The sequence below is a fragment of the Lichenostomus cassidix genome, chromosome 3, assembly GCF_008360975.1.
Source record: "Lichenostomus cassidix isolate B80296 chromosome 3, HeHo_3.0, whole genome shotgun sequence".
Taxonomy (NCBI): domain Eukaryota; kingdom Metazoa; phylum Chordata; class Aves; order Passeriformes; family Meliphagidae; genus Lichenostomus; species Lichenostomus cassidix.
In genome coordinates, this window is record NC_139483.1 from 13,598,599 (window position 1) to 13,610,678 (window position 12,080).

General features: G+C 38.4%; 1 protein-coding gene across 13 annotated transcripts in view; it reads left to right on the forward strand.

Annotated features, from left to right (window-relative positions):
* NRXN1 (neurexin 1) overlaps positions 1–12,080 on the forward strand; it is a 670,457-nt gene that overhangs the window by 650,934 nt on the left and 7,443 nt on the right. For 11 of the 13 annotated variants that reach the window (XM_085054558.1, XM_085054568.1, XM_085054563.1 and 8 more), the window contains one exon: positions 901–988. In XM_085054558.1, the coding sequence (XP_084910684.1) occupies positions 901–988 (88 nt within the window). The remainder of the gene's footprint in view (positions 1–900; positions 989–12,080) is intronic. The other 2 variants (XM_085054559.1, XM_085054567.1) reach the window with 1 other exon arrangement.

Sequence of the window (12,080 nt, forward strand, 5' to 3'; positions counted from 1 at the left end):
ATTTCTAAATGACTGTTCTCAGAGGTGGCTTGAAAAGATATTCATTTTTTCAGGTTCAGACTGATTGATTGCCTCAGTATTTCATTGAATATCTCCTTGGTCTTGCACTGTAAGAAGCAGTAGATGGGAATTCCCCGGTTCTTTTATTTATGGTGTGTTATACCATACATCCCCTGGTTTGTCTCCTTTGTCTTGATTTATTTGATTTCTTTTTACAAAAAATTGTCCAAATGCATTTTGGCCCTTGGTCCTAAACACAGCACTCACACAACACGTATTTAAGAAAATAAGACATTTTCACTTATTTAAGAAAATAGCATAATAATTTCTAGCACTATATACATTTATTATTTTCTTTCCTTTAATTTCTTGTCATTAAATAGTTTTCAGCTCAGTGAGAGACGTTTGCTTCTTTTCCTTTTTTTTGACCCTACATCTGAGAAAGCAAGTGCAGTTAATGGAGAAAACATCACTACATTTATAATAGTTTTAACAGCTGCACTGCAGGCAATTCATTATTTTAACTTGTTTTTTAATGCCCTCAGTGTTCTCAGTAATATCATAGTAGAGATACTTCAGATAAAGAGGGAAGACCAGCAGCCTCAATATACATATTCTGTCCTTCTACTTTCTGTCCTTGTTACAAAAAAAATATTAAAATGTGTAAGTGCCTACACTGGATATCTAACACAGTTCTAAATCCTGACAAGTGAAAATTGAAAAGCAAAGTCCCATTAATACAGAGCTGGAGAGTGTCACTGCACCATTACACTTCAAGTCTGGAATGCTCTGGGCCTTGCATTGATTAAAAAAAAAATAAAAGGAAGAAATGCTGGTGAGAATCTTACAACATGTTCAGTCATTTCAACTACATCTATTTGACTCTTATTTTCTTTGCAGACTACAGATGACATCCTGGTGGCCTCGGCCGAATGTCCTAGCGATGACGAGGACATCGATCCCTGTGAGCCGAGCTCAGGTGGGTTAGGTTAGTCAACTTTTTTTATTACTTTCTTTTATTTCATATTTGCATGCTCCAGTTCCCCTGAGTCCCAGCTAGCAGTCGTTTCGTGCATCGTAAGGCAAGGTTGAATTGGGGCTTTTCTACACCTTAGCAGAGGGAGAGTTTGCTCCAAGACAGATGGGAGCACATATCGTGATCTGAGCAAAGTTACGGCTTAGCTGAGGACCTGAGTATGGACTGGGAAGGGCCTTCTAGGGCCCCTGAAACTGTGCTGTTCCGATAAAGAAGGTGGAGCTTCATTTAGCTGGAAGACGTTGCATTGTTTATGCCTTAAGCATCACCTTCAAATAAGATGGAAGTGCTCTATTTAAAATGTTGTGTTAAGGTCATGGAATCATAGAATAGCCAGGGTTGGAACAGATCTTTAAGATCATCTAGTCCCAGTTGCCCTGCTGTGGCCAGGGATATATTCCACTAGATCAGGTTGCTCAAAACTCCATCCAGCCTGGCCTTGAACACTTCCAGGGATGGGGAATCCATGACTTCTCTGGGTAACCTGTGCCAGTGCCTCACCACCCTCACAGCGAAGAATTTCTTCCTAACATCTAATCTAAACCTACTGTCTTTCAGTTTGAAATCAATTCCCCTTGTCCTGTCACTACATGCTCTTGTAAAAAGTCCCTCTCTGTCTTGCTTCAGGCACAGGAAGGTAGAGTTGAGTTCATTTTGAATTACTGGTTGTGGTAAGAAATACAGTATAGACAGATAAAACCTGAAAACATAGAATGCAACAGTCTCAAATATCAACTTGTTTTATGGCTTTTTTCCAAGCCAGGCCTATTCAGATTTTAAGTTTTAGTTCTAACTAGAAACCAAACATTTTGACATTCTAGAATTTTCCATGGGGAAAAAACTTTGTAGCATTTTGGCCATGCCTTTTCTACTCCCACTGAATAGTGGAGATTTGGTGATAATTATTCTCTGTGATAAAACAGAGAGATTTGGGTTGGAAGAGACCTTTAATTATATATATACCTAGTTGCATGGGCAGGGACAGCTGTCCCACGGGCAGGGAGAGCTTCCACTAGCCCAGGTTGCTCAAAGCCCCATCCAGCCTGACCTTGGACACTTCAGGGGATGGGACATCCACAACATCTGTTCCAGAAGGTTTAGTTAAAGCCACATACATAAAACTATGTTTAGTAGTTTAACTAAACTACGTTTAATTAAAACTACATACCTTCTCCAAAAACCTGAGCTTTTATCACAAAGTGAAAGGACTGCAAAACTTATCAGTCTGAAAAATTGTGTTACTCTGTAACTTTTAAAATAATCCTTAATGGTCCAATGAATTCTTTCCTGCTTTCTTTGTTGTCTTGGTTTAGCTTTTATATTACATGAGTGAGCCATATGTCTGTATGGCACCATATAGATATATCTAAGTTTTCCTTGAATTCTGTGCCGTTTGGTAGCACACCCACTGCTAGTTGAATTAGGTAATTTGGTAATCATTGGTTCTTCCTACATCACTTAATATTAAAAAAAAATTAGGCCTATTTATTGTGCAGTTACATATTTAGCTTGAGTAGAAACCAATTTCATTTGAGACTAATATATTAATGCAAATAGCAACTAAGAGCCATCTAAGTATAATTCCAAAATCTGGGGCAGGAGAAACGTAGCCTTAAGACAAATGAAATTTTGCTTCATATGCAAATGTGTGGTTCCTTTTTTAAGACACAGAGCTCGACACCCCCTGCAAGAATTATTTACTTAGACTGAAGTAAAGGCAGATATTTATGACTTGTCTCAGTGTCTGACAGACCTGCAGAATGGCACTTGAGCTCTTCCAAGAACCAATTTACAGATTTGATTGCAATACTTCAGGATTGTTTTCTTTCACTTTCCAATTAAAAGATTTCAGAGTAATTTTCAAAATTCCACGAAATGGAATGATTGTTCCTAAAACTGAGCAGCAATGGGTGCACTCACACAGTTTTGGATTTCTCAGGAAGACATTTCATTCACAGAAATCTCAGACATCAGGATCAAGATATTCAGGAATAATTTTTTTCTGGTCCTTCATTGTCATTTACAAATTCTTGAGTTTAGCAAGCCTGTTCTGTCCAGTATGAGTCAGTGCAGTTGCTCATATGGCTCTAAGCTCATTCATGCCAGTTATTTCCTTGCTTTACTTAACTTAGGCAGTGCTGTTCAGTAGATAAATTGACACTTAGGGAGGGTTTATTTTATTTTATAAGGTAATTTTAAAGCAATATATTGGTTATGTAGCACTAAATAATTTTCCAAATCCTCTGGGAATGCGACTTTGGTATTAAAGATGTATTTGTATTTTCTCAGCCTTACAGCTCACTGAAAGCCAATGAAATTTCAGAATAATTCTTCTCTGAGGTAGTTTCAACTCTGAGGCTGAAGTGTTTGGTAGTCCTGAGCCATGCACACTCATTTAGCTGCTGGGTGCAAGAATGGGAAAGGTGAAATGAAACTTTCTGACAGGTTATTGTTTCTGTCCAAACTACAGTTGGGGAGAGGGATGTGAATGTTAGTTTTTCAGCAAAACATTGTCATTAGCTTTACATCCTGCTGTTCAGCATTCCTGTTTTAGCTTAGCATTCGTCACCCAGCTACACTTCTCATTTTTTGTTTATTTGAGAATGGTTTTACTGTTTCATTTTTCAGATCCCAACTGCTACTGCCTTTTTTAAAAACTGCGGATTGGCACAGGAATTATGTTCTGCATAATCCCAATTGTCTGGATCATTTTCTCTGTCATTTGTCTCATCAAAATGTCACTCGTCCTCCCACTCGCAACTTTTAAAAGCTGTTAATTTGCTTTCATCAGCCTTGTCCTTTTATCATAACTTGAAACTACCTGAACCAAAGGGGTTACTGAAGTTGTAACTTCTTGCATATCAACCTCTCTGTAAAATGTTTTAATATTAGTCAGTGTTATGAATAACCGTTCTCCATGAATAGTGAGGTAGTCACTGCTCAATCTCCGTAATACTTCAGTCTCTATGTGGATTTGAGCGACTTCTAATTGTAGGTTGGAGCTTAGGGGAGAGAAGCATAATATTGTTGGCAGTGAGAGTCTAGTGATTGTTTTTCTTTTCAGTTGGAATAGGAAATACAAAAGGATATGTCCCTCCATTTCAATTATTCCCCTGGTTCAGTTCAGCTTTTTCCCCTTAACGCTTTTCACAAACCAAAGCTGCTTCTCCACAGCTTCTCCTCAGCATCCTCAGCAATGGTGGTGAAACTTGTGTATCCTAACAGGTAATTCTAGGAGGCTAAATATATGATGGTTAGGGCAATTTTACTCTGAAGTCTTCATTTCAGAGGCTGTAGTCTGGGAACCTGATGGTTAGTCAGCAAAGGAATCCACCTCATGGCAAGAGATGATGCTCTCAGAATTCTGTGGTCCGCACTTTTCTACCAAGAATACAATCAAGGAATGGCCAAAACCCCTGCAGTTTTACTAGCAGAGCCATAGCTGAATATTTCCCTGAGGATTGCCCATAATATTCCTATTTCTAACCAAAGTTCTCAGCTCCAAATGAGAGCCTATTCAACAAACAGATTGAATATGGTACGCCTATATTTCATAGAAAATACTGCTTATCCAGATTTTACTAATTAGTGAGATTTGTGCACAAAATAGGGTTTTTCTCCTAGTACAAATATGTTGCAGTTTGTAGTGGCTAACAAGTCCCACTCTGCCACCACCAGCTTTGCTTTCTGTGCACCTGTCTTCTAAATAATAACTGGAAAGATGCAATTTGCAACAAATTTCGTATGGGACATAAAAACGTAAACCCGATTAGGAGCTGCTGAGCAGCAATCCCATCATCTTGTCTGGAACATAAAGTCACAGAAATTATAATTGCAGATTTCATTGTGGTATACAAACTGCTAAATGTGCCATAATTGGATGAAGTCATAACAAATTTATTAGCATGCAAAACTTAGTCAACATATTTTTTTTTTGCATTATGTTTTGTGTAGTAAGGCAACAAGTATTACTTTCACAGTCTCTCCACCTTCCCCTAAATACCAATAACAACATGATGATTGAGGATGATAATAATAATAAAAAAAATAGTTTATATTTCCTCAACTTCATGTCATGGAGAAAATAATAAAAGCTTTTCATTTTTGTAGACAAGTTACAAAAAGTTTTAGTGGTAACCTATCCAGAAAATAGAACCTGGGACAATTTACTGGTTTTACATGAGGAGTTATAAAACTGCAGGTGGATAAATTGCCATTCTGCACATCAGGAGTGCTGTTCCAGCCATTGCTGAGCTCTGGTTTCTGCTGAGTCTCAGTGAGCATTTGTGCTACACAGCTTATTTGTTCCAGTTACTCTGGGCTGCTATTTTATTTGTTAGCTATTATCTAACCACTTTTGAAGCTATTGAAATGTTCCAAAAGGCACAGAGGTCCGAGCTGGGTCAAATGAAATCGCTGAGTTTAATGGCAGGGAAATCTCAACCAGGAAAAAAAGACTTACAGTTTAGACAAACACAGAAACAGTTCCTTTTCTGCAAATGATGGTTAGGTTAAATCTGTCTCCAATTTGGGATTTCACAGAGGTTTAAGCTCACAATTAGGTTGAAAACTTCTCCTGACAGCCCCAGCAGAAATGGGATAAGTAGAGGTTTTGGTGGTCTTAAAGCCAGAATATTCACTTGGAAATTTTAGCAGAAGTAACCTTCAAAGTGAAAGAGGGGTTTTTGTTCACGTTCAAGCAAGTGCCTTTCAACCAGTGGAACTCCACAGGCTGCAACCAATGAAAATACTTCATCATCTCTTGATTTGGCTGGCAGCTTTTGGCTTCCACTTCCCAGGACAGTGTTTGATATCACATCTTGTCCTTTACCATTCTGTAGGTAAAAAGAATGAGAATAGTCAGGACAGAGTTCAGCCATGTATAACAGCTGGTAGCACTGGTTACCTTTCTTAGCCCTAATTCTTAATTCAGAGGGATAAATTGGATCATTTATTTTCCTATATTATTAAGTAAGGATGATTTATAGGATAGATTCTTCTGGACTGATCTTTCTGCATGTTTTTAAATTTCCTACATGTAGGCCAGGCTAATTGCATCGCACAAAACAACTGGTGCCAGTTAGAAATGTCCAAACCACCAGTTTAGCCTGGAGAGTGAACAAGCCACAGCTGAAAATGACCCTCACAGATCAGTCACTGCCTTGGGAAAGGCTTTGTCCTATGAGCAGAGCAGCGTGGGGCTTTGGGTGCAAACTGCTTCCCACACGTGTGTGTCCTCTTCTCTGCAGTGACATGTGCTGGACAGATTGAGATGCTCAGAGCCACGTGTTCTCAGCCACCTTGGCATGGTTTAGGTTTTGTCCCAGCACTGATACCTGTTTTTGTAACAGGAAGAGCTGTGAAATACAGATTGCAAATGTTTTATGCTCATTGCTAGAAGTTTTTCCTTTCTTCTCCTGTCACGAATTACTGCACTGTATTCCTGGTGCATCTGGCAGCAAGATAACATTGCAGTAGGAGGTGAAGTGACTCCTATAATTTATACATCACTGCAAGTGCCCTGTTTAATGCTCTTCATGGAATTCATTGTGCAGAAAGCTGAAACAAAGGAAAATAAAATTACAGTTAGTTCATAGGGCTACTGTGTTCATTATGGCTTGAGACATAAAGGGAATATTTGTGCCTCAGTCCAATTATCCTGCAGTTCTGCATGCATTTCCAGTACTAGAAAGATCACTGGGTTGTCTTGAATCAGACATTTAAATGTTTAGCTGCAATACTCCTAGACATCCCTGTATATACTACAACAGGGTGAAAATTTTGCTTTATTTGCAAACTTTCCAAATGTTGGCATTTACCATGGCTATGGATAATAGAGCTGAGGGGATTAAGATATAGATTAATTTTCCTACAATTGAAATTAAGATACTAGTTAAGCTAATTAATTTTTTTTTAATCATAAAGCCTTTTACAGAGGAACAGAAAGTAAATATTGCATTTTTCCAGATTACTTTATTGAGAACTGAACTGCTTTGTCAACAGGCTGAGGTCCTAGTGTCTGTCACGGTGAATTACAAATATGTCATTTCTAAATTGAATTTGATAGAAAAAAAAGTGAAGTTAAAACTTATGATTGATCCATTGTGCCAATGCCAAGATCTACTCTTTGCCATCCATGCCATTCAAACTTGGGAATACTGACTAGAGCTGTAGGGTTCTAGCCTGCCCTTAGGATTTTCCTATGTTCCCAGTGTCAGAAGGAGGAATATAGATGCATACTGGGCAGCTGGCTTTTTTCCTGCGTACAGTGGTTTTCCAGCCATGTAATCCCAGCAGCTCCCTGTGCTCTATGACTGGTGAGAAATACTGACATCAGGTTGCTATAAATCACACCAAGCTCTCTGTTAACTCTCACTAGACCTTCTCCGCCGGTGCGTAAATGATGAACGGCTTTCCTTGGGTGTGAACTTTGAGGGTGCATTCAGATTCCACACATAGCCCTGCTAAAGTTGGGTGTTCTCCCTTCTGTAACATGTAGAAAAATTGTCTAAGAATTGCTGCTGAGGTTTAATCCCAGCTGGCAAACATTCACAGTGCAATACTGGGGATATTATTTGTGTGGAAGAACCTAAAGCTTTACTTCATGCTTCAGACAAACAGACAACACAGAATGGCAACTCTTGTGCAGAGAAATTTATTAAGTGACAGTTGTTTGTCCTGCTGTTCCATGTTCAGTGGTTTAGAGTTGGACATCTCCACAGACAAAACCAAGGTGGTAATGTTTTGAGTAGTTTCAAGAAACATATTCATTTAATAAACAATAATTCAAGAAAAATGAGCACATTCCTCAGTGCTCCTGAAGGAGTGGCCAAAGAAAGAAGGGTCTGTTAATTCTCTTTCTTTTAAAGATGTAAAAGACATCTGTGAGGCAGTTCTGAAGGTATTCACAGGCAAAGCTGAAGCACAAAGTGCTGCTGTGACACCAACACTGGGATGTGCAGGTAGAGAAGCAAACCAGGCTTTCCACATCACTCATTCACAAATCCACTGACTTCAGAGGAATTCCCTAGATTTTTCAGTGCTAGAACATCCCCTAGATATTTCAGTGAAATATAAATATGTCCTTTAATTCAGGTTAACCAAGGGTTTACCTTCCTGAATTTCCCTAAAAAAGTTTGCAGGAAAAACTGTTGCTTGCATATAAGCAGTTGCTTGACCTATTCTTTTTGATATTCCTGAAAACAGAACCTGCCTTGCAGGTAAGGTATTACACAGACCTTAAAAATTAATTGTCTGTGAATGCAGTGGCTTTGTCAGACACCAAAAAAAAGAAATTAGATCTATGTCCATGCTCTCTTCAATATAGCAGACATGGTTCTCAAGCCTAGTATTCAAGATTTCCAGTAATAAAATGTATTAAGCTCCAGTGGCCATGTATATATCATTAATACATGAAAATAGGTTGGGGCAGTTCCACATCTTTTGTGATTCTCAGTTGTTAGCCACAGAAATAAAGATGTGTGCTCTTTGACAAGCTTCACTACTGGAAGTTTCCACCATTTTTAAAAAAGATGTATATATTTTTAATCTGGAACCAAAGATTCACTGAACTGAAGAACAGGCTCCTAAAACACGTAATATTAACTGAAAACAATGAAATAAACAAAGCATTTTTCACAGGTGGACTTCACACTGACAGTAGTTAAAAAATTCAGAAAATAAGTAATTTAGCAATGCAAAACTGAGGTTTTCAGAAACAGGCAAGTAATTTGCTGCCTTGACTGAGACTTTTTTCTGAGTCAATAAGGAAATTTGGAAAGACAGAGGATTTACTTACACAAGGATGAAATAGAGATGATTGAATCTGGAACAATTCCATTAATTTTCATGTCAATCTGCTTAAAAATCCTAAATTAAAATGTATAATCCTAAAAATTGGTCTCTTAAATCAAGCTTAAACTTAGGATCAAGACTGCACATAGACTGTTGAATAAATAAATGAGTTCTAGTTTGTTTGAAATTAGGTTATGTGCTACTGGTGCCTTGATTGATGCAACCTCATTGTTTTCCTTGAGCTACACTTCATTCTGGTTTCATTTGCTACATCTAGTGCATATATTTTCTTGCATAGGGTATTGTGGACACTATACTGAAACTGTTTCTTGTAGCCTTATAATGCATATGCATTGAATTTCTTCTTTTTGTTAAAAAATAAAACCAAAAAAACACTTTTCCTCAGGACAATTTTTCATCCTTGTTTTGATGAAAAAGGTAGAAGAAGAAAGACAATATTTTGCAAAGGTTGGAAAAGGTTTATAGCCAAAATACTGGACTGAGTTAGCATTCTGTTGCTCATTTTCTATGCCAGTGCTTTCTCAGACTGAATCTGAGCAATGAGATGTTAAATCAGGTCTTTCAAATTCTATAGGAAATTTCCAACGCCTGATAAATTCAATTAATACGGTGTTCTAGAGCAATTGGTGCATGCCAGGAGCAGCTTTTCAAACCAGTACCCATGCTAACATGGGTTCAGGACAGTGAAACTGTGAACTGGTTTGCTCACCTTTCTGCCAGACAAGGGAAACAAGAACAAATTGTGAACTTCTTGCTGGTGTTTTCTAGCAGCCAGGACAGTGTGAACTCTCATTAGCTCTTGCTCACCTAGTACTAAGGCTGCTGCTGCTAATTTCCAACCCCTTGCTCCCAGCTCATTTAAGCCTTTGCAGAAGCACTGGGCTGTTGTGGTGTGTGAGTAAGTCATCTGCCAGCCTGCAAAGTGGCAGGAGAAGGCTGACAAGTTTGAGAACTAGGTATTCTCCAAGGATATTGCTCATAAATGGAAGCAGGAGAAATTCGAGGCAAAAGTAGCCTATAATGAGGATGCATGTACCTGAAATAGTCTAACCTTAGGCTATCTCTTTCTGACTATATTAAGAACTGAACGAAACCTTGTTCTGCTCTGTTGACATGCTATTCTGTACAGGTTTCAAAACCAGCACTTCTCCTAAGGTTAAGGGCTATGGTCTAGATCTGGGACTTTGATGTTTTAAGTGTGAACTGGCTTAAACAGTAGATTGAGATGTAGATACAGCATGTGTTGTGAATGTACCCTTTTAAAAGTCTTAAAAGAAAAGGGACAAGTGAAAGATGAAAGAAGTGAGAAACACAGGAATTATATTCTGAAATGAAACAAAGCTTTATAGATATCTCTGACTTTTTTCCTTGTGCTATCATCAGAGACACCACAATTGTTTTATAGAGTATGATGAGAGAAGCAAAGAAAAACAAGGCAGTCTTATTAATTTTAATAATTTTATCTGGCGAGAAAGAACATTAATTACATCAAATGTAACTTACATCAATCCTGAATTCCATTTGTCTTTCTCTTCCCACTCCCAGAGAAGCATCTAAGGTTTAGGCAGTAATAGGATTTGTGCTGAACAAGTGTAGCTGTATCTGCATGTTGAATCTGAGCCTTTGGGTAGGGGTGTAGTTCAGTATTTATAGCAGCTGCATTCCCAGTGTGTATTCTGGATGTCTTGAAAGCTTGGGCCCTTCTTTTCCCAGGCATATGATCAACTTTGTCAGTAATGGGTCTGACTTGATGACAGTATTTGGAACAAATTGAATGCAGTGTGCTTGCAGCTTCAGCATTCAAGCCATATATATACAATGTTTGTGGCGTGGACATTTATCTCTTCATGTAGTAACTGCTCAGTGAAGGAGGAAAATCAGGGAATCACCCACAGTTGTGAGATGGATGTGGGTGTCTGCACCTCCAGCTCATTTCATGAGCAAGAATCATTCCATGCTCTGCAGCCCAAGCCAGCAGATTCCTCACACTTTAAAACTGCATTTTGGGATTCTCCTACTGAAAACTGGTTCCTAGAGAAGGAGGTTTGGAATTTTTTGCCTTTTTCTTTAATGAGATGACAATGATAAAAATAGCAAGCAGTGAAACCTTGATTTTGCAAAGCTCACAGCAAAACTTTTCCTCAAGTCAGTGGGGTCCAAATGTCACTGTTGCCAGCACTGTAAGTTTTGGTTCAGTGAAGCCAATCTTACAGTTAGCTGCCACCAAAAATTTATGTTTCCAGTGTCCCTGCTCTTTTCTTGCATTAACACTGGTGTCCCTCTGAGTCTTCTGGGAGCAAGAGCTGCAGGCAACTCACGGAGCAAACGATCCCAGTTTAGCTGTGTGAACTGGTGGCCCACAGTTGCAGCAGCTTAGCTCCAGCTTGAAAACATGCTGTCAGTAGTGTAATATTTCTGGTTTGTCTTTCTTACCTTATCTTATTTGCAAAAGCATCTTTTATCCCCACTTGGGAATACTTCCATTTAAAATACAGACTAACTACTGTCTCTGATAGTCAGTCAAAACTTCTGAAACAAAGTACCAAATTACCAAAGATTTCTCAGAACATGCACAAAACCTGTAAAATTACTTCATGTAGAAAATAAAAAAAGAGGTACAAAGGTGAATGGCAAATGTTCAAGTGGGGAGAGGTAGGACACCTTAACTGGTAAAAGAAGAAAGAATCCTTGTTTGGAAGGAAGGAATACTAAGAGAGGAGCAATGCAACTGAAAATGTTAAAATATAATAATAAAAAGGCTAAGACCACAGGGATGAAGGCTGCTAAAAACGTTATGTGATATATTGGTTTACATTTCTCATTTTGGCTAAAATTAAATTTAGTTTTGCAGAAAATATTTTCACAAAAGCTTCTTATGAAACTGCGAAATATTCCCCTCAGCTCTGCAGAGCACAGTAACTCATAAACCCCATTGATTTGGTATGCTCTATCAATTGGCACCATACAACCAACTAACCTATCTCCCCTTAGACTTAGGATGACATTTTAAAAGGTTGAGAAAACAACCTTCCACCTCTCAGCCACAGGGGAAAAAGAAGTTACTTGCAAAACCTGCAGTCCTAAGGAGTTGGCAGGATTTGTAAATGATTTGAAGTCAATGTATGACAAATCATTACACTTGGAAATAAGTACTCTATTCAGTGCAGGGAGAATGTTTAGCTTCTTAGCAAAACAACCTTTTTAGCTGATGGTGCTTCACTGCTCGACT